General features: G+C 35.9%; 1 protein-coding gene across 11 annotated transcripts in view; it reads left to right on the forward strand.

The window, feature by feature from the left end:
- The window catches only part of LOC105335531 (leucine-rich repeat-containing protein 49), a 46,089-nt gene that overhangs the window by 21,088 nt on the left and 3,031 nt on the right, over positions 1-21,970 (forward strand). For 8 of the 11 annotated variants that reach the window (XM_034470031.2, XM_066087933.1, XM_066087937.1 and 5 more), the window contains 13 exons: positions 154-357; positions 656-722; positions 1,031-1,174; positions 3,195-3,256; positions 7,610-7,757; positions 9,648-9,731; positions 10,098-10,130; positions 11,710-11,900; positions 12,124-12,273; positions 13,303-13,516; positions 15,998-16,183; positions 16,779-16,888; positions 21,810-21,948. In XM_034470031.2, coding sequence (XP_034325922.2) covers positions 154-357; positions 656-722; positions 1,031-1,174; positions 3,195-3,256; positions 7,610-7,757; positions 9,648-9,731; positions 10,098-10,130; positions 11,710-11,900; positions 12,124-12,273; positions 13,303-13,516; positions 15,998-16,183; positions 16,779-16,888; positions 21,810-21,948 — 1,732 coding nt within the window. The remainder of the gene's footprint in view (positions 1-153; positions 358-655; positions 723-1,030; positions 1,175-3,194; positions 3,257-7,609; positions 7,758-9,647; positions 9,732-10,097; positions 10,131-11,709; positions 11,901-12,123; positions 12,274-13,302; positions 13,517-15,997; positions 16,184-16,778; positions 16,889-21,809; positions 21,949-21,970) is intronic. The other 3 variants (XM_066087932.1, XM_066087934.1, XM_066087936.1) reach the window with 3 other exon arrangements.

Genomic DNA, 21,970 nt, shown 5'->3' on the forward strand with positions numbered 1-21,970 from the left:
AATTTGAAACAAGTATCTAGAATGTAATAAGGCTTATCAGAGTTATGCCCCTTTGTATAACACTTATTTATGTCATTCAAGCTTGATCTTGGGCAACAATTGTCAGTTTATTTCATTGCAGGCAGATATTGATATTAATATGTTTATTTACAGGCGGAAATTGACAGTATGTCCGATTCTGGAGGGAGAGGACCAGTTAAGGCTGCTCAACTACCAGCACAACATGATCAGCAAAATCCAGCACCTGAGCTCGCTCAAACGACTCATATTTCTGGACCTGTACGATAACCAGATAGAGGAGATCTCAGGGCTGAGCTCGCTCAAATCCTTACGGGTGCTCATGCTCGGCAAAAACAGGTACTGAAAAAGACTGAAAGATACTGATATAGTTAGTTCATTGCTCTGCTGAAGTTTAATATGTGTAATGATTGAAGCTACATGTATCCGACACTTTTTTTTTTTACTTCCTACCTGAAATTAATTTTATGTTGAATCAATGTTAATTAGGAAGAAGTAAATCTAAAACTTTACTTCAACATGTATGTGATTCATATAAAAAGAGGAACATTAAGAATTCAAACAATGTGTAATGCAAATATTTTTGCTTTAAATTTTACATACAATAGAGACAACTTTTTATTCCTGTTTCTTTCAGAATAAAAAAGATAGAAAACCTGGATACTATGAGCAAACTCGATGTCCTCGATTTACACGGCAACCAGGTAAAATTCCCTCGCAACAAATGAGCTATTAATAGCGATATCATTCCAAATTTAAAACAAGCCTTAATAAAGTGTGTTCTACATCTAAGATTGAAATAAACTGACTCTCTAGTGTATTTGCCCACTAATGATATTGGGACAAGACTAGGAGTGATAAATCTGTACACAGTACTATTTATGGAGAAACAGAGTTCAGCTGCCTCCAAACAAAGAACAGAAGAAGAATCAAACATTAGAAGCACTAAATATGCTGATGAACTTGTAGTTTAAAGTATGATTTGTTTTAATTATGATAAATATTTTTCCAGATCTCGTTGATTGAAAACCTGAACCATTTAGCAGAGCTCCGTGTTCTGAACTTGGCAGGGAACCAGATTACTAACGTAGACAACCTGGCGGGGATGGACAGTCTTGCCGAGTTAAACTTACGGCGGAACCGCATCAGGATGGTGGTGAGTTACGAACAATTGTTGTCTCTCAAATACTGTTTACTGATTGTGGTCAGTCATGGACCATTAGATTTTTGTCTCTTATATTAGGTTTACAGAAAAAATAAATTTACTTTTGTTCAATAAAATTGTGTGAAGTTTGTAAGAACCTCATATTCCCAAATACTTCTTGACATTAATCAGTTCTTGATTTAAAAAAAGATTTTTATTTTTACTCTTCACACAATGCAAATTTGTTGCAGCGAACCTTTTTTCTTTAGTCATAAGCAAGTTGTTCTGAATTGAAATTGGTTTCCAATATTTAAGACCGGTATTTTTTAGTCAGAAGTTTTTCAAAATTTGGGTTTTTCTGCCAAATGATTTTGTGAATCAAATCAAAGCTTAAAGACATTTTAAAATGTAATTAAAATTTGAGGAGTCTTGAAGAAGATAAAAAAATTTATTGGTTGTTTTAGACATAATGTGAACAAAATATTAGATCTGTTCTTTGTTTAGCTAGCAAGTAAACAAGGGGTTCTAACATTTAGATTTACCGATAATTAAATTTGAACAAATAAATATGTGTAACACATGTAGTACTTCGATCTGCCCAGTGGATTTGATATTTATTGAATATAATTCAGCAATGATAAATTTTTGCTTTAGAATAAGTTCTTTTTTAAAATTGCTGTTGAGATATGAAGATTGTTATATTTACCATGTAATATTTACATCTACCAAGTATTATTCCGTCTATTCTTTACGGAAACTTAAAGTTAATTTATAGCTCTATAGTAACAGCCAGACTGAAATCCACATGCCCCGTTTATCGATTGGTCGAAATCTACAGTGGCTGAAACTGACAAAAACTTACAGGACTGAAATTGACACACCCTCTTTATCGATTGGTCGTGACCTACAGTGAACTAAGGAAAATCACGGACTGCATGAAATAATCATGATGATGTCAAACTCAGTCTCAAAGGAGACGATTTTGCTGTTTCTTTTAGCTAATGTACTTATGTACGTTAACAGGAATTTAGTGAATTTTACTTACTTTTCATAATCAATTTATTAATTAACTAAAGAAAGATGTTAATGTAAACAATAAAATGCCTTCTTTGATGATTCATGCAGGTTATGAAGGTAGCAATCATTGCAGAAAAAAATTACAAAACCCATTAACACAGGTTATGTATTTTTTCTGCAATGACGCTACCTTCATATCCAGAATGAATCACCAAAGAAAGAATTTTATTGTTTAATTAATCTCAGAGGTGACAATAGACTAAGAGACTTTGAATAGCATGTCATGGAGTCGAAAACTGTATATCCATTGATGATAGCTCATAGAGATAAGTCAGTCTTTGAAATTAAAATAAGATTCAATACAATTTATAGCTATAAAGTCAGGGCATTTATAATGAGCTTTTTCCCGTTTATGAATTGATTATGTTTTCCACTTTATCAGGTATTAGAGTTGTTCAAATGTCAGGATCTAATTAGAGTAAGTTTATTATTAGTTTGTGGAGTGCTCTCCCTTGATGATATATTTACTACAGCAAACTTTAAAGTGTCTGAGTTAAACATTTATTGATTGATTTTATAGTTGCTATGATTTTGAATTTATATGGAAGATTAAACTCTTTCATTAATAAAAGACTCAGCAGACAACACTGGCTTCAAGCGGAATGCCCCTCCAAACCGCTCGCTATACATGCATGCTTCGTTTTGGGACATTTTTAGGTTGACATGCAACACTTTGCTAAATAAGAAATGTTAATGTGTAGTCCATTATGATCTTGTAGCAGTTAGAGGGGAAATATGTCGGGTATTGTTTAGAACTGTATGTGTCTGCAGTGGGGGACAATAAAACATCACACGCATGTGTGGAAAATAGTCAAAATTCTTTACCCCTAAATCTTATTTATGACTTAGCAGCCCTTCAAATCAATTTAGCATACACAGGTCTACACATTTTTCTCTGATTGTTTTTCATGTTTGACATAAATGTTGGGCTCATATTTGTATTGTTCTTTTACAGCTGGATGTGGACAATTTGCCGAGTCTACAGCGACTGTTCCTCAGCTTCAATGAAATCTGCAGGTGAGTCAACTCATACATGTCCTTTGTTTTCTTCATTAACACAAACATCTTATAAAAGTCTGGTGTTAACATACTTATCTACTATAACATGTCTGTATATCAGATGCTAGTTCTTATACTAGTGGTTGATATTAACTCTATCATATACTTAGTACCGGTACTTTTTTAATGATACGTTTGGTGTATAAAGAAAACCCACAATTTTTATCATTGGCCTCAGCTATCAGAATTTAGGATTATTTCATCATAATTGAATACGAAGTGAAAGGTTTCCACTTGTTTAGCGTTGGTATTTTTTATGAAGCCTAGCTTTTGGTGTAGAACTAGTCAGTAATGCCCAAGGTAGTCTAGAACATTGGCCTCACCATTCATCGTTCTAGCTAGGGAATAATGTGGTCCAGACGCCACAACTAGAACTCTTGAAGAGAAATCAAACCAGTTATTTTTTAGGTCAAGAAAACGGGCAAGTGCAGAAAACACTATTTGGTATTCATGTGACTAGTGACAAGTAAATCCTTTAATTAAAGGGATTTTTCATTCATGCATTTTAAATCTTTTAAACTAATATCTTTAAGAATTCACCAAGCACCTGCAATTTACATATAGATCTTGTATTTTGTGTTTAAATGATAATTTCACATTGCTCTGCAGTGCAGACATTATAAGTGCTGTATGTTACCAATAGAAACAATATGGTCGCATGGTTCAAAGACAAAATATCAAACAGATTTGTGGGATTAAGTGTCACTGTTTTGCGTTTCCTTTTAAATGTCCACAGAAGAGACGACCATGCTGCAGATTCAGTCATTACTTAGTCATAATCTTGGCTTCTTGTGTGTATTTAATTGCACCTCGAGTTGTTCTTTAATTACCGAGAATAAAAACTGTGCCCGAAATGTTAAAGGACTTTCCTTGCATTTGTTACAAAAACAGACCAATATCATGCATTGTCAGAGCCCTAATCTTTCTAAGGCTTTAGAAAATATGATCATAAACTCATAAACCCTTACTTATGAGGCCTGGTCAGTGTACACAGATCTGCGTGGTATCTACTACTTACTGGATATATAGGATATATACCGGGGGTCGTATATCAAAGGTTCTCCAGGGTGACATCTGATACACTCTCTGAAGTATTCAGTGTGAATATTTAACCTCTTTGGACATGAAGACTGTGAAATTAAAAATGCAGCGAAGTAAGAGTTATGTGAAGTTGGATATTGATGACGATTTAGATGTGCAGGGGGTCAGTTTCAGCATGGAGAGACTCCCCCGCCCGGAGACCGCCTACAGGCACCGCGCCCCCGTGCTCTCGTTCCGCAGTCGAACCATCATCAATGATTTAGCTCCCCGTTACAGGTAGAAATCTCATATATGTATATATACAGTCATGTAGAAAATTATAGTTAGGTTTCAGCTGCATTGGTATAATTTAAATCAAAATTAATATTGATGCTTATTTATAGTGGGTTGTAGATACTGGGTTTTTTTCTATGTTCAACTTGTAGTTTGTTGATTTAATTTTGATTTTTTTAAATAAATTGAATGCATGCTGATTTAATGACCAATTTTTTAAACTATTTGTTAATGAACTGCCTTCTTGATCAAATGATTTTCTTATATTTATTGGAGACTCTTGAAGTGCTGCATAAATAGCTAAAAAGCTAATGGCTTCTTTTGCTCTTAAGTTTTCAAACATGAGATAAAAGTGGAAAAACTTTAACGATATATTACCATCAAACCTGACCAAAGAATTGAGTAAAATCTAATGTTGTTTGAGGAAATATTATTTATACACTTTAAAATTTTCAATGTTATGAACACTTTATAAAATATACATGTATTTGTCTAAACAAATTCAAAATCACCTGTCAAGACTACTTAGTTTCTCCAATAGTTTTATAAAATCAGAAAAACTTGAATCTTTTAAAAATACATAATAGAAAAACATATACATACATTTATTGAAAAACTTGGTAAGTTCTCTTGAGAGGAAAAAGCAGGTGTTGATTGTTTTTCATATAGTGGCCATTTAAAGATAGAATGGACCCCCACCCTTACCAGTTAAAACCCTTGATATTTAAAGTGCCAACTCCAGACACTCGGGGAAATGAGATCGCTTATTTTTAGTGGGTTAAAGATCCACAGAAGTCAATAAAGCGGGTAATTCATCGGGACCAAGTAGGACTAACACAGGCACCATTGTCAATATTTTGCTTTACAGAGGAAATTCTGGTGATAGTGTTTCAAGTTGATCCCATAATCCCAAGCTGTCCAGTTAAAACGGTGAAGAAATCTGAGAGTGAAGCACATTGTCCGGGTGCTTGGAGTGTTTATTGGTACAGGGAATCAGGTGTTGACTGCAGAGATTAAAATCAGTCCTCGCGTAAAAGGATATTTCTGGATATTGATTCAAACTATATATATAAATAGTAGACCTGTTTCAAAAAAATTTAGGAAGATTCAGAATACACGCTAGGATTGTGCTGCAGTGATTTTCAGATGACATCTTTCTTTTTTCCCTTTTACTTTTAAATTACAGTAATTCTTGATCTCAGGAATGAAATTTCTTTGACTTGTAAATTGGATGATTTGGATTTAATACCCTTTTTAGCAGCAGTAAGGATTGACTTTACAAGGATTTTGTGATTGTGTCTCTATTTAGTGAGTTTTCTTCCAATTACAGGAACAAATAACTAAAGCTGCTAGTGTTGTGTTCATTGTTAACTTGGAACAATTTCCATGATTCTTTGAAACAAGGACCAGATTCTGCTTCCAGCTAAGAATTCAATTCTCTAAGACCAGCATTGTTCTGATGTCGACTTTAGTTTTGTCTCACTTTGCTGTTAGCCAACGATAAACTCAACTAATTAAGTCGATTTTATTGTTCTTAGTCAATAACTGTTTATTGGTTTTACACCATAGTGCAAATAGTTTTATCAGAGAAAACAAATTTCATAAGAGCCTAAAGACTTCTCATTTCGTCTTGTGTAAATTTGTCTATCCTTAAACAATTTGTGCTTGGATAGATGATAAAATGCTATGTACACATTTTTCATTGATTTTGGGGGGTAAAAAGTGACATTGTTCAGTGCATCTGTTTGATGTCCTGGAATTATGGGTAAACCTTTCGAAGAATTTTGGTCCAAGTAAAAATAAAGTCGTCTTGCTGATGGGCAACTGGAATTTATAAATCTACAAAACAGGACTCCTGTGTGGCTAAAGAATTAAGTGACAATTGGAAAACTGGATCTTCTATAGATGTGATGTGTGATAAAGACAGAGTAAAGTGTGTACAATTTTAAAGTTTTGGGAGTTTATTGTCTACGCTTGATCCTCCTTGTGTTCGTTGTTTGTTGTGAATGAACAGAATGTGGCACTATAGGATGTACCGGGAGAAAAGACTGAACCGATCCTCCAAATAGTGAGTCACGCAGTCAGTTAATTTGTTCAGGACCCAAAAGTACCTAAAATTCTCTTAACACTCCAATTAATAGTCACTTTAAGTTACAGCCAGTTCTCAGCTTAAGGTTTACCGTCACTCTCCATAAGGTGTACCGCCAGAACTGTCAGAAATTCTCTAAAATAATTAATTTTACTCTGTATTGTTTTTTACCATAATAAGTTATGTCTGCATACCAATAGATTGTCAGGAATTTCTTGAAATTCACCATCAGTTCTATGAGAAAATATATATCTTAAAATCTATTCTTAGTTTATGTATTTTCCTGTCATATTTCCTGTTTTGTAAAATCTTCCAAAATCTAAATTGCTAATTAATTAAAAAACTTCATACTTGTAGAAGACAGGAATTATACAATGTACATGTATTTAATTTAATGGTTCTTCTTAGATTTAAATCTGTCATCTTTGTAAATGCTACCAATTACTACTACAGACAAAAGTTTAAATGTATTTTGTGTGAAAGTGATAGTTGTCAGTCAAGATCAAAAATGAATTTTTTATGACCATGACCATTATTTTTCACATTCACACCCGAATTATTTTTCTGCATTTTCAAACGTGATAATCTTAATTTGGTTTAAAGAGCTCATCTTTTAGTTTTATATGTCCCCCTTGATGCTAGTATTTTTGACTGAAATTGTACTTGTAGCTTGATTTTGTTTCATTATGATAGATCATTTCCCTCCCTTACATTTTAAAGATATTTTTTATTTATAGATTTGAGGACATCATACCCTGTATTTTATTTGTAGTTTTGAGGAAACCCTTCGTTAACACTTTAGACTTATTTAATGTTTGTAGTTTTACATCATTACATCCCTATTAAACTTCACAAGATTGTCTTTTATTCCGCTACTGACATTTTTGGTGTATTTTTTTTTTTTGTAGCTTTGAGGACATCACGTCTCTGTCGGACTCCACGAGTTTGTCGGAGATTTCCCTGGACGGGAACCCGATCACCCAGGAACAGTATTACAAGCAGATCGTGCTCCGTCACATGCAGCAGTTAAAGCAGCTCGACATGAAGCGAGTCACGGTAAGCAGGTCAAAGGTCACCCAACAAATGGTACAGGAGTTCTCTCCCTTTTACTAGAATTAGGAACTCACTCATTTTTAAGAGGTAATATTTAGACCTTTAGCATAGGTCTCTAAATACTCTACCATTTATTGGAATAAATTACTGAGTTGAGAGGGTATGTGATCTATAGGTCTATTTCAGAACTCTAATTCACTGATTTAAATTTCTGTGTGAACTTAAGATCTATGATCAAAACATGATTAATGAAATAGTTACAGATTTGATATGCATGTGTCCTCTAAGTCTTACTTGGGGATTGCTAGTACTACTCTGTCATTCTACATTGTCATCAATAGTGCCTATATCAACTAGTCGTATTGTGTACCCCTGACCTTACTCAGAACCAACCTGTGTCACGGGGGAATGTGTATAAGTGTTCTAATAGTAGACTGTAGTCTTGGAAAATTTTATTGTGTATTTTGATCAGCTCCTGTGGGTGTATATAAATTTGATGACAAACATTTCTAAGGGAATTACAGAATAGGAATTACAGAGTTTAATTATAGAATAGGAATTACAGAGTTTAAATTTTCTAATCATGGACCCGCTGGGGGCATACCATAATTACAAGTATTATAGATGAGCTTGCTCACTGTGTTTCAGCACCAGATTAACACCCAGATTCTGCCTAAGATCATGGCCTCCAAGCCTAGCGATGCGACAGCGCGCAGACTTGTTGCGCAACGCCCTCTGTCCTCTAGTCAGTCCAGTCTCCTACAGCTAAAGGGGCGTGTCCTCAATCTGAATGTCCTGGTACCATTTGTGCGTGATCGCTTTATTCTGATCTTTCTGCCTGTCACCGAGCATGCACTGCTCCGAACAAATACTAACGGAAGCAGATAGCCTTATATAACTCTTATTATGTACTTCAGGCAGGAGAGTACGCTTTTAGATTTCAGGGAAGCAAGAACGTTGTAATGTTAGATATTGGGTGTTAAGAGTCGAATTATCAACGAAAACTTTGATAACATGCCACTTATACAGTAGCTAAATATGCCCACTTGGAAGGGTAACAGGCATGGGAAGACAAAGGGGGCAATAAAAATGATTTTCAAGATAAAATATTTAGAATTGATGTAACCTGCCATAATGTTTGGAGAACCTGAATATTTAAGCTATTTTAAAATTCAGCTGGTCCAGAATTGTTGTCCCTCACTCAGGCTTTTTTTTAACATTTGATAAGAATTGTTTGTCCTTACCAATAAGAATAAGTTTATTGGAAGGCAACTTTAAAAAAAAGGGATTGAGTAGTTCCTAGTAAATTTATATGTCATGAGCAATTTATTAAGGGAGCTAGAATGAGTCGGATGGGGAATTTCAATATTTGTAAGATTACTAAATCTTCCTTTTCCTTAGTGAATTACTGTACTTTCAATTGATTAGATGTGAAATGAGATATTATGTATATATTTTGAATTTACTTGTTTGAGTGCCTGTAAAACTATCTTCCACTAATTTCACATTTCACCACAGTGCCAACCATAAACATTCAATTCTCACTGCCTTTGAATATAGCGATATATATATAGCCCCTATCTTAGCAGTTAGCTTATTAAAAAAAATATATGCATTGATTTTGCAACCTAAATGCAGATGATTAATTTGTCTAGCGGATTTTAAAGTTACAAGAGAATGACATGTTTGAAAGGAGATCTAAGGCTTCCTCCATTTACATGAATTTGAGAAGCCTTGACATGTGTACACAGAATTAGGCAAACTGTGATTTACATAATCATTGATCAGCCGATTTATTCGGACATTTTGTATTGAGCTGTCAGTAGATTAGCATTACATCATCATGAGAGGAGAAGACTTGGGTCTTAATCTGGGGGTTATTTCTGTCTGCAGGAGGAGGAGCGAAGGATCGCCCTGGTGATGGCTCGCAAAGAAGAGGAGAAGAAGAGGGAGTCCAACAAGACCAACATAATGAAGGTTAGAAATGACCCGCTACTGTCCCTATTATTTGTTGTCTGTCTGTCATCTTGTAATAGTATGGAAACCCCCTCTATACACTCCCTGTAGTGTGTATTACAATGAGGAGAAGCGATTCAATGCTTGGATTAGCACTGTTGCTACTCATTCTATTGTCACATAATCTTCTACAAATCTTTTTTTTTCTCTGTATATTGTGAAATTTAAAAAAAAAATTTCATTGAATTTAAAGGTCAATTGAAAACTTATTGATGTATGCAGAGTTATCTCTCTTTGCTTGTAATCTTGTTAATTTGTCATTGTTTTATGTGTAGTGTATCATTGACAAAACGCTGAACTGTACAGTTTGTTTATATTTCCGCTCAGATGGTACAGACGCCCGAGCGCCCGCCACCAGGGGTATCTATATTTAGACACGTTTCTATAGCCTCTCCTCTCCTCTGACATGATTAGCTTAGACCAACTCCGCCTCCTCGTGCTAACCAATCAAGCTTCAGTTTACAACATTAATAGAATCTAAAAAGCAAAAAAATATAATAAATAATGGAAGCATGGTGCGGAAGCTTTGTGTATTAATTGTAATAGCCTAAATTAGAATACGCAAGAACTGTATTTTTTTTAATTCATATATTAATTATAAACAAATGTTTGGCGAATTATAAAATTTATTGATTTTACAAAGCATTAATTAAATTAACCAATTTAAGGCGATTATAGAGGTAGTTTTTATAGTAACTCACAGATATGATGCATTTATTCAACTATTTATTGATTACATAATCACAACATTTAGAATTTCTTTTTTCAAATCTTAGAAATTATATGCAATTGTTATCTTGATTTTAATGGATAACAATGAATTGGTTAGTTTCTTTCACATGGACTTCTAGGCTTTGCATTGCCGTTCATTTGGTGGCCTTTTGTCCCGAATTTTGTTTCATTGATGTTGTAATGGTGAAGGTGTGCACATGCAATGTAAACAAAGTAAACAATCAATTATTAATCTAATTTTAGTACATATGTAATGTACTATAATGCTGATCTTATTAGTGTAAAACAAATATATGCAAATGATTCAAAATTATTCTCATCAATTTCATTTTCAGATATGTCTTTCTTTGGAAATTAGATAACTATATAGGCTCAACATTCTATGTGAAATCAATCAGTAAACATATTGTTTACCGACTTTAAAGTTTTACTTACTACAAATTAAAGTTCATATGTAGATAGAGTATACTGTTAAAACAACAAACTTCTAACGAACTTGTGAAGTCTAAACCCTGGATCTGACATTATATAAATAGTGCCTGTTTGGGAGGGTAACAGTTGAAATTGACACCCCGAGAAAACCATTGTCAACCGACGCGAAGCGGAGGTTGACAATGGTTTTCGAGGGGTGTCAATTTCAACTGTTATCCTCCCAAACAGGCACTATTTATTTTGTTATACTGAATGTCTTAATTTTAAGAAAATTTTACTGCTTTGATATAGGAGTAACGTGAATTCTACAGCGAACCGTACGTGCATAATTTTCGCGCATGTAACATTTTTTAATGTTACCCGTTGCTAAGTGCGTTGCTACCGCTGAGGGTAATAGAAAATATTATTAACTGCGTCTTAACCAATCAGATTTCAGTATTTAACATGAAAGTATAACAATATATTAAAGTAACAGTGAGTTTTCTACATATCCACTAACATCGTGTTGATGTCTGTTTGTTGTTTCGCCCTCTGATTGGTGCTCCGTTGGGTGTGGGTTTGTTATTGAGTAGAAATCTGTTGATTTTGATTGGAATAGAAATAAATTCTCTTTTTGTCTAAATCTGAGAAAATTGATTATGTGTTTGGTGTACTAAACTGTTGAGAGTTTTATTGATACTACTGAGTTGTTAGTTTCTGTACTGTTCTGTGACCGTGTACAGTACTATATACTTGGATCCAGAGTCCTGATCAATCGACTGATGTTTCTTATAAGCAGGAAAAGAAGCGACTTGCCATCAACAACGCCAAGCGACAGTGGGAGGTCAATCAGGGGTCAATGATCAGTCGGACGGGGAAACTGGTCAAGATGCCGGAACTGTACGCCAACCACGTGGGCTCGGTGGCAAACTCTGACATCATCTCACCGTCCAATGAGGACAGTCTGGAGGTGGAGTCCATACAAAGGTAGGCAGGAATCTTACCTGTCAGTGCCACAGGTGTTACAATCTTAATATAGGTTAAACCTTACCTGATTGTCAAATGTATTGGTAAAGTTAAAAAAGTCTGATGAGTGTATTCTGGTAGTAGAGTTATTTAAGGACTATCTGTTGACTTATTAAACAGGTGTTGACTCTCTGATGTCAGAAGACATAACATAAAAACATAAGTTATACGTTGTGTGTTACAGTGAGTCAAAGCAGAGTAGCCGACATGGTTCTCGCCCCAGCAGTGCTCAGAGCGCCCTCGACGATTCCAGACCCCGCACAGCCAACAAAGTACAGCAATTCAAGTCCGAGTCCCAGAAAGTGGGCCAGATCAAGGAGACTGTCATATTTGGGTAGGATAGCATTTAAACTTTTTACATATTTTTTGTTGGCTTGGAGGGAGGTGGGGGGGGGGGGGCTTGAATATAGATATTGCCCCTGTGTATTTGATAATGTGACCAAGCTTTTCCAAGTGACATCATTTATTTGAAGAACAAGCAAGAACAGCTAGTGGGGTTGGGGGTTTTTGGTGGTGTTGTTGCTACATTGACTCTCACCCAGACCAGCCCTTGAGTGATGCTTCAGTTGCATTTTACCCAGTTATGGTTTATGTATAAGTGAGAGAATTTTATCTTCTAGGAGTTGTGTTCCCTAACAGAGAAATGAAGTACCTTAATTTTTACTTAACCAAGAAAATATATTTAGTGTGAACAGGACTGTGTGATTAGCTGTCATGTCCTTGATAAGACTTGTATTTTATCAGGAAATAAAAGGGACAGAAAACAAAGCAAATAAATGGTCTGAATATAAAATTAAGGGAGATTTATTTATCTTTGTCAATCTGTAGCCAGACATTATTCCATGGCTCAACTCATTTCTGCCTGAATCCAATAATAAAACAGTTAGTCTGTGTACTTTGTGATGAGCTGGATTATCCGCAAGGCAATCAGCCTCAATAATTAATGGCAGTAAACAATGGATGTCTCCAGTCGGATACTTCCTTGAAGTGTAGTCAGGCTTTACGTAGAGTCGTAGTGTTCAGTGCATCATCAAGGGAGCACGGCCCCGCATCTGACAGAGTCCTACACTTAGGCCACTGAATTCAGTGGTTGTGGCTTAACAGGAAGCCAGGGTATGGAGATAGCCAGAGGGTGTAGGGCCGGGGACAGGAGGGGCAAGAAATCCCTCCTGATGTGTATTTACCTGAAGACCAGGTGATCATCACTAATTAACCTTCTAAGCACCTGTCGTTAATTACATATTGTGTATCAGATTTTATTGATTTTATCAGCTGAAGTGATGGAAGCTCTCTTTTTGCAGTATTGTCTTTCAACATCAGAGAGTTTTTTAGATGACTGAGCTCTATGGGTCTATATTTGTAGGAACCAGGGGCAGTATGCCTCTGACCTCAATAACCTGGCCGACCTTGAGGGGGACAGCCTGACCATGTATGGGCCCCAGTCCCTGGAGGCACTGGACCGGAACTGGGGGGTACAGGCCGCGGGGGCGGTCACCCATGTCTTGTTCAAGTTCATCGACTTTGACGAGATCGCCAAACACTTGCACAAAATCAGGACTCGCTTCCCTGGGGTACAGGTAAGAACTAGTTTACCGGTATTTACAGTAAAAGTTTAACCGTTTTATGAGTTCGTCAATGAGTACAGACAAGTTCTACTGAACTAGTCATTGACTTGTAAGTTTTTATTTACTGAAAACATTTTATGTAGAGTTATGAACTATCTGCTTGTTTGTGATTGATTGTGCGGCCCAGAATGAAGAGCGGCCATACAGAGATTCTGGCTTGAAACACTCAAAAGTCTACTGCTGAGCTGCATGTTACTTTTTCTCAAATGCATTATTGACAAGACAGGGAGTTATTGTCTTTGTATGGGATTGACAAGACAGGGAGTTATTGTCTTTGTATGGGATTGACAAGACAGGGAGTTATTGTCTTTGTATGGGATTGACAAGACAGGGAGTTATTGTCTTTGTATGGGATTGACAAGACAGGGAGTTATTGTCTTTGTATGGGATTGACAAGACAGGGAGTTATTGTCTTTGTATGGGATTGACAAGACAGGGAGTTATTGTCTTTGTATGGGATTGACAATATAGGGTGTTATTGTCTTTGTATGGGATTAAGGAGGACCTGCCCGACTCCTCTCTGTTGTAGATATGTCAGCTCTTCATTTAGTTTATCACTTTCAGATCCTGAACTCGGCCATAGAATCCACTTATTTCAGAATCACGATGACATCATGATTACAGATATACATTTTGGAGCACTTTTGAATATTCTTTAATTTGTTAAAAATATTTACGGTACACTCAATAATACCCGGTACTTTGGAATAATTCTGATAGTCTCCTACTAGTTATACTCAATGTACAATTTAAACATTTTATATATTCGATGCACTTGTTATATTTGATATTCTCTAGTGTGGGGCTTAGAAAATTCATGTTGGAATTTTTTAGGTGATTAATTTGTTTCCATAACGGATCTTTTCTGTCACGTTAATGACTTGAGTAACTCCTACCAAATAATGGTCCATACACACCACTGAACCATCACTTCATTGAACACAGATCTAGATTGTTATCTCCGATCCTAAAGATTCGTAAATATTTCACCCGGAGCTAATTATAGGGAACTCAGATTAATCAGGGGCTGAATCCTTTAATTCTCAATGAAAGTTAGGCAGTTAATGTTGATTGGAATCGAGTCTTTACACCCTGGTTTGTTCCTGCTACTTAACTCACTGGTAAATCCCCACCAACAATCCATGCACGCTTTATGCCTTAATCCTTTAATTCTTCGAGATTTGCCTCGGTCTTATTCTCCCCCATATATGGCTGTCCTGAGTTGGATTACAGTGGAACTCTGCCTTAGATTCCCAGGGTTCATATTACGATCCCCAAGGGTTGATTTGATTAAATCACAACAACTGATTCTGTCAATGAGGGACCCAAATAGTACCCCTCTGTGGTGAAATAAATTTGTCGGGTTTTTTTGCGATGGATTCAGCGACGACCATGTGTTTGGATTACAGTGTTTTATCCGGAGGATTTGGACAGTTTCTGTATTGTTGGTTAGTATATATATCCACTGCTTGAGTTTGATGTAATGAATTATGGGAATCCTTATCTAAGATCATTCTGTGTATATCTACAGATTGTGAATGCTTGATTACAGTTCCCAATTAGAGGTTTGTGGTTGTAACATGTCCTGTGTTTCAGACTGGTAAAGACCCTGGTATCAAAATAGTTCTTGGTACCCAGTGTCCATGGAATAGTTTTATGATTATTTTAGTTGGAGTGATATAATTCTGATTAAAGGTATATTTATATAGATTTAGTTACTGTGTGACAATCTGACAGTGATTGGAGTGTTATGTCTTTAGTATGTTATTCTTTTTCTGTTGTGAACAAAGTTATATATATAACATTTCCCTGGTTCTTTTTGTTTGATATCTATCTATTCCAGAGAATTTAATGATACCATATTGATGTTGAGATTTTGAATCTTATAGTAGCATTGGAAGACAGTTGGTAATTTAATCAGGCAGTGGGTTTGAAATTGTTGACTTGAATGTTTAATTCATGATATTAAATGACTCTGCCTGAAAATTGAGTGAGTTTAATTAAGTGTGTGGGCGTCAAAACAAAATTTGCTGGATGAATGATTGGGCGTTTGAAAAAAAACAACAAATAAGTTGATCGTACATCAAGGTTATTAAAGATTGGGATTAAAGTTTCATGTAAGACGTCTGGGTCTTGCAGGACACAAATTGATCAATCAATAGTCTTAATTCACTTTGCTAATTTAATATTTGCTGTAGGCTGAGCTGTTTATTTTGTGATTTTCATGGAGATACATGTATTTATTCCTAGTTTATAATTAGGAATCTACATTATTTCTTATTATTGTAGATAAACTGACTCTTAATGAGGATGATATTTCCTCTTGTTCTTTTAGGAATCTACATTATTTGTTGTGATTGTAGATAAGCTGAGTTTTTATGAGACAATAATTCCAGTGTTTATGTAGGAATCTACATTATTTCGTGATTGTAGACCATCACATTCAGTTCTACCAACATCCGCTCCCTGGTTCAGATTAACGCGCTCTCGGGGGTAAGGAGACTGGATAATCTGAACATTGACCTGGACGGCAATCCAATCACCAAGTTCACCTTGTGGCGCATGTACATCATCTTCAGACTGGCGCACTTTGCTCTGAAGAAAATCAACGATGTCGAGGTATAAGCAATTCATCTGTGTCTGCTGTACAATCCTTATCTTAAGGGAGTACTTAAATTTCACAATTCTGTCAGTTTGTAACAAATTGCATACAAAATACTTTTTTATAATTTTATATAGATAAAAAAATATCTAAAAAATATAAGCGATATTATAAAAGTTTGCAAGGGAGTCTTTCTCCATTTTACGCGAATGTGAGTTCCTCAGATTTAATGAGGAATACAGTAACGCGTGAGCTTTCTAGGTCCATGGGCCTTGTGTTTCACTCCTGATGCAAAAATATAATGTGAATCACATATCTCCTGTGGGACATATCTATGCTGTCAGAGTAACACTCAGAGATTTAAAGTAGGAATTTGATTGTCATATTAAATCCTAAAAGAAAACAAAAACTGACAGGCTTGAGGTTTTGGAAATGATTGTCTGTTGTGAACTTGTGGGGTCTGTTGTTTCAATGATTATCACTTTAAACATTTAAAAAAAATAATGGCATAATTAAGTAGGTGGGGAAGGGAAACGTTTTATCAATTCTGCTTGACTAATGTTTGCCAACTGTTCCAAATCCAATTGCAAGTTTGACTTTTTCTCTTTCTAGATATCAGCGGCAGATATTGTTAATGCAGAAAAGTTATTTGGACCGGTGTCTCACATTACAACCTCGCAGCTCCCCCAGTCACGGCTGCTGTCACTCATTGGCGAGACTAGGTAATTATGACATCACCGCTTTAGAACAGGTGACATGGTTGTGACATCAAGGCTGTAAAACAAGTGTCATATGGTTGTGATATCATGCCCACACAGCGGGTGTCATATCATGTGACATCATGCCCACACAACAGGTGTCATATCATGTGACATCACGTCCATGCAACAGGTGTCATATCCTTTGACATCATGTCCACACAACAGGTGTCATATCATGTGACACCTTGACCAAACAACAGGTTTCATAGCATGTGACATCATGTCCACACAACAGGTGTAATATCATGTGACATCATGCCCACACAACAGGTTCCATATCATGTGACATCTCACTGATACAACAAGTGTCTAACCAAATTGTCAGATCACACCAATACAATGGTGTCATATGATAATGTGTCATCACACTTATATATCTGGTATATGGATGTGAATCACACCAATAAAGCATGTGTCATGTCATGTGATATTGCATCAATAATACATTTGTCATATATATTATGACAGCATATGTCATTTTATCATATTGTGACAGCCCATTAAATGGGTGTCATATCATGTTCCATCTTCTCTTCCACAATCACACACAGGATTTATAAATTGTGGCATCATTTCTGATAAAGGTATGAATTATCTACTCTTAATAAAACCACATACAAATCTGTTTGATTTACTAGTATCGATTATACACCAACATCTGTCTTTTACCTATGGAAATAAGTTCAGGTTAGAAGTCTTATCGAATATTCCATTCCTTTTCTGTTTGTAAGAAACTATTACTAGACATGTACATGTACCACCAAAAGACTCAGATTACCACTATAACTTTACTGAAGGTTAGCATATACTTGTGCTATAGACAGTGACAAAAAATACTTAAGCATATTTAAATCCTAGATGCTGAAGTAGTGGTCATGTTTGAAATTATATCCAATATTTCATTGGTTGTTGAACAAGATTGCCATGGCTACTGTTGGTGTCACTATTTGTGTTAAGTGACGTCTGCTTAAAAAAAGTTATACCAATAGGAACACCTCTGAAACCTTCAGGGTGGTCAAAGTCAGCACATTTGAAACAGAATTTCATTCAACCAAAAATCCAGTTGTCTAGTTGTAAAGAGACTTTGATTTCAGGTACCTCATGAACATGTTGTCACATTGTACCAGGTTTTACAAGAACTTCTTGGAGAACCTTTCTGCTTTTATTGTGTCTTTTTTAACAAATGTTTGAAGCATCTTGTCATGATATAAAAACTGGTATTTCATTTGCTTATCTAAAAAATACAGGTGTTACATGAAGACAATTTTGATTCCTCTGCTGAAAGCTTAAGATATAAAAATCAATTGAGTATTGATTAAAAAAGAAAGTTTTTTGGTAATAAGGTTTTCTGTATCAGACTTTGGCAGGCGAGATAAATGGCATTGTTTGCCCTGAGCTTCGTGTTATTTTTTGACTGCGTGGTTCACGCTGGGCATTAATCAGGGAAAAAAGCATTCTGGGACATCTATCACAGATAGGGAGCACTTTGTAAGCCCTGCCTCTCATGCACACAAAAAGACCCGATTATTACAGTAACACCTCCTTATCAAAAACCGAAAATGTGTAATTACCAGGAAAAATTAATGAGCTCTTGTGCTGCTGTCAAGCTGGAACTTTTTTTATATAAGTGTAACAATAACAAAACATTTAATTTCAATGTTTATTTTACCAAGTTGATCACAAAACACAATGATATTTTAATGAATTGGATTATAAGTATCTAAGTTTTTGGTCCACTTTGTGAAGTCATGTGATATCATTAAAATACGGGAAGAATACATTGGAGGTGCTAAATGTTCTTGTACAATCCGAGGAATAACAATGGGTTTTTTCCCATTAACACACGGCTTGTCTGGCAATGTTTATACAGAGTGCAATAAGTCTACACACAATTACCAAAGTGCCAAGCAGTTGAAAATTTTTAAATACCCTATGAACAAACTGTAGATACTTATATGCAAAAGCGATCAGCAACTGTGTAAGAAGGCGGTTTGTTGGGTAATTGTTCTGATCTAATGGAATCCCATGGCCGAGTGTGGAGTCATCCCGGGACCCTTTGATTGGTAATCCCACGGACCGCAGATAACCGCGTCGATTACGAGTTATCACAACAGAGCGCTGGGTATGATAACATTGAGATCGGAGATAGATAGCATTTCAGCAGAGCTCGTCTCTGTGTGAGCGGGCCGATCTGTCACTTGTGTTCTGTGTAACACTGGGGTCTATCCAAGACACCAGACCACAATCTACTGACACTGCAGACTTCTACAGAACCAAACCAGCATTTGTTTGTTGGAGTTCGCAGTTCTTTGAACAATTCAACACCTAAACAATGGAGAATGGATAGGCTTGATGCAGCTCCTTTTGTCGGAGGACTCGGGTTTTGTGGGAGGACTCGATGTTTTGTGTTATTCTGTTCTGAAGAACGAATTTTGTTCTATGTTGATTTTTAAAGAAGTGATTTGTTACTTCTCAGCAAGACTATAGATCAGACTTGTGTTCTGTGTGGGATAAGAGCGATTGTGTGAACTTCTCACTCTTAGAAAAGGATTTGTAAGATTCACAATGAAATTTGTTAAATCAGAAGATAATGTTGTGATTGGATTGAGCAAATATTTACCCCGATGTCAGCTGATGAAGAAAGAATGCGTCCCCCCGATGATTTGATGTTCATCAAGATGAATGTGGGGTTCCTTCCCAAGCGTGGCTCTCCTCCAGAAGAGGTAGTGAGTCACAAGAAAATGGGGTCGCCCCTCGCCAACATTGCCGCCATCAGCAGCACAAAGATGGAGATCAAAGCCAAACCGAGGCTACGGAGGAGCTGGTCAGTGACCCCCACCCTGGGTCACTCCTCCCCCACCCTCAGGAGTACGATCTGTAGTGGGTACAGCTTCGGGCGGCCCAAACTGAGTCGGAACGTGTGGGGGCATTCCCCTGAGCCGACCCAGTTACAGAACTTCGAGTCTCTGGCTGAGATGAAGGTCTCATTGAAACTGATAGAGGTTCACACACAGCAACTGGCTCCGGCGGTCGAGAGGACCGAAAAACCTCGGGTGTAAGTTACAGGGGGCATCAGTTGTCTTTGGGGGATTCTTTTCTCCTTGTCAAGATAAAATTATTTTATCATTAAGACTTAAATTATTTCAAAATTTTGTAAAAATGACACCATTTGAGTCAAATGCTGCAAGAAAATGTTGACAGCATCGTTGAAAGTTATTGAAACAATTAATATTTGCTTATTAATAATAAATAGAGCCAACCATGTTATAAGAAAAAATTATATTGCAAAAAAAATATTTTCAATATGGTAACAACAGTGCAGAATGTGACACCTTGGTTCCATTGTATCATTTCTCAGTCAATACACAGCGGGGTCTGCCGGGCTTTAAACTGTTTAAATGGCCCTGATATAGCTCTAAGCTTACAGTTCTGAGTACATCAGATAGTGCCTCTGGAGAAATAAATGGGCAGGCCTTTGTGTTACAATTAATGATTTATCTAAACATCATGAATTTAATTTGCAGATCCATAAAACACATTTTAAAACAATTATATTAAAAATGTGCAAGAATTTAGTCATGATAAAAAGTAGTGGAATATTTAAAAACAAGAGTTTTACCAGTTTAATTGACTTGTTATTTCTAGAATTGTTTAATATTACATTGATTAATTCAAGAATTCATTTGTTTTTTACTCATTTAATAAAGTGCCACATAGATTTTCTGACCTAAATAGCTAATGATCAGAAAATCCATTTCTTATGATTTAGGTTTAACATGAAAAAAGCAATGTAGAGAATGTTTGTGTTAAAGCACTAGATGATCTGTGTGATAGGAAGACTTGGATCAATTGTACCCATTTGTCACACTGGTTCTGGGTGAGGCCCACAGCTGAGGGTTGTCTTTGATGACAAACATTCCTTTCTCATTGTTTTGTTGTCAGCTCAGTGACATATCCAGCCCCGATGATTGTAAAATTTTAAAATGTCCACAATGAATGCTCATTTTCATTTCAAAACAATTACATAATACACTTTAATGTTAACCTCCTCTCCCTAGATCACATGACTGGTTCCCCATCCTAGTTATCTCCCTTGTAGACTATTGTTATGATAAGTAATAAGCTGAGTTGTTTCCCTTTTTTCTTGTCTTTCAAGATCAGTTGTATTTATAGGCATTGCCTGACACTGAATGTTGAGATCAATTATCATCAGTTACCTACTTAAAGTACCCTATGTTGAAATTCTCTATGCACATCCTTCAGGTTGCCCTCTGTTTTGTTTTGTCATATACCTTTTTTTCGATTCAATATTGGTTTGCAAGCAAGATGTATATGAGTATATCACTATATACATTCTCTCTCTCTCTCTCTCTCTCTCTCTCTCTCTCTCTCTCTCTCTCTCTCTCATAAAAATTGACTCCTGTCTTTAATTGGGTTTCAGTGAGTTTTTATCAAATTGCCCTAATAGTGAATGTTTTGGTGAAACTTATCAGTTGTTTCCATACAATTTGGTTGTTGATGTCTCTATACAACCAGAAAATTTATGAATATTGGAATGTTGTGACAGAAAATTTTCTAATAGAGTCTCCTTTAACCTAAAAGCATAGATCTCTGGATTTTTGTGGGGTGTTTTTTTTTTTTTAGTACAAAAATGTTTAACAATAATATTCTCATTTAAAATTTGGTTCATGAATTGAATTCAAAAATTATAATAAAGGAAAATATCAAAGATTACTTTCACTTTTGAACTGAGACCCCTAAAATAGCAGTTAGCTGAGATATGTGACTCTACTCTAGTTGGTACTTGTATAATATTTTTTCAATAGTAAGATTTAGTTATGACTTTTTTTTCTAATCATGACATTATTTTACTGCTATACAGGAGGAAGCAGCTGCTGGCAATGAGTGAGGACAAGTCCAAGAAAATTCTGGAGGGAAAACTGGACAAAGCTCAGGGCGAGTTTGTTGGGCGATCGGGACTCACCTACCAAACCAAGGAATCGGTGGCCTCAAAGTCACAGGTACGTTGGTGGCAGGGTCAGG

Source organism: Magallana gigas, chromosome 6 (genome assembly GCF_963853765.1).
Source record: "Magallana gigas chromosome 6, xbMagGiga1.1, whole genome shotgun sequence".
In the NCBI taxonomy this organism is placed as follows: Eukaryota; Metazoa; Mollusca; class Bivalvia; order Ostreida; family Ostreidae; genus Magallana; species Magallana gigas.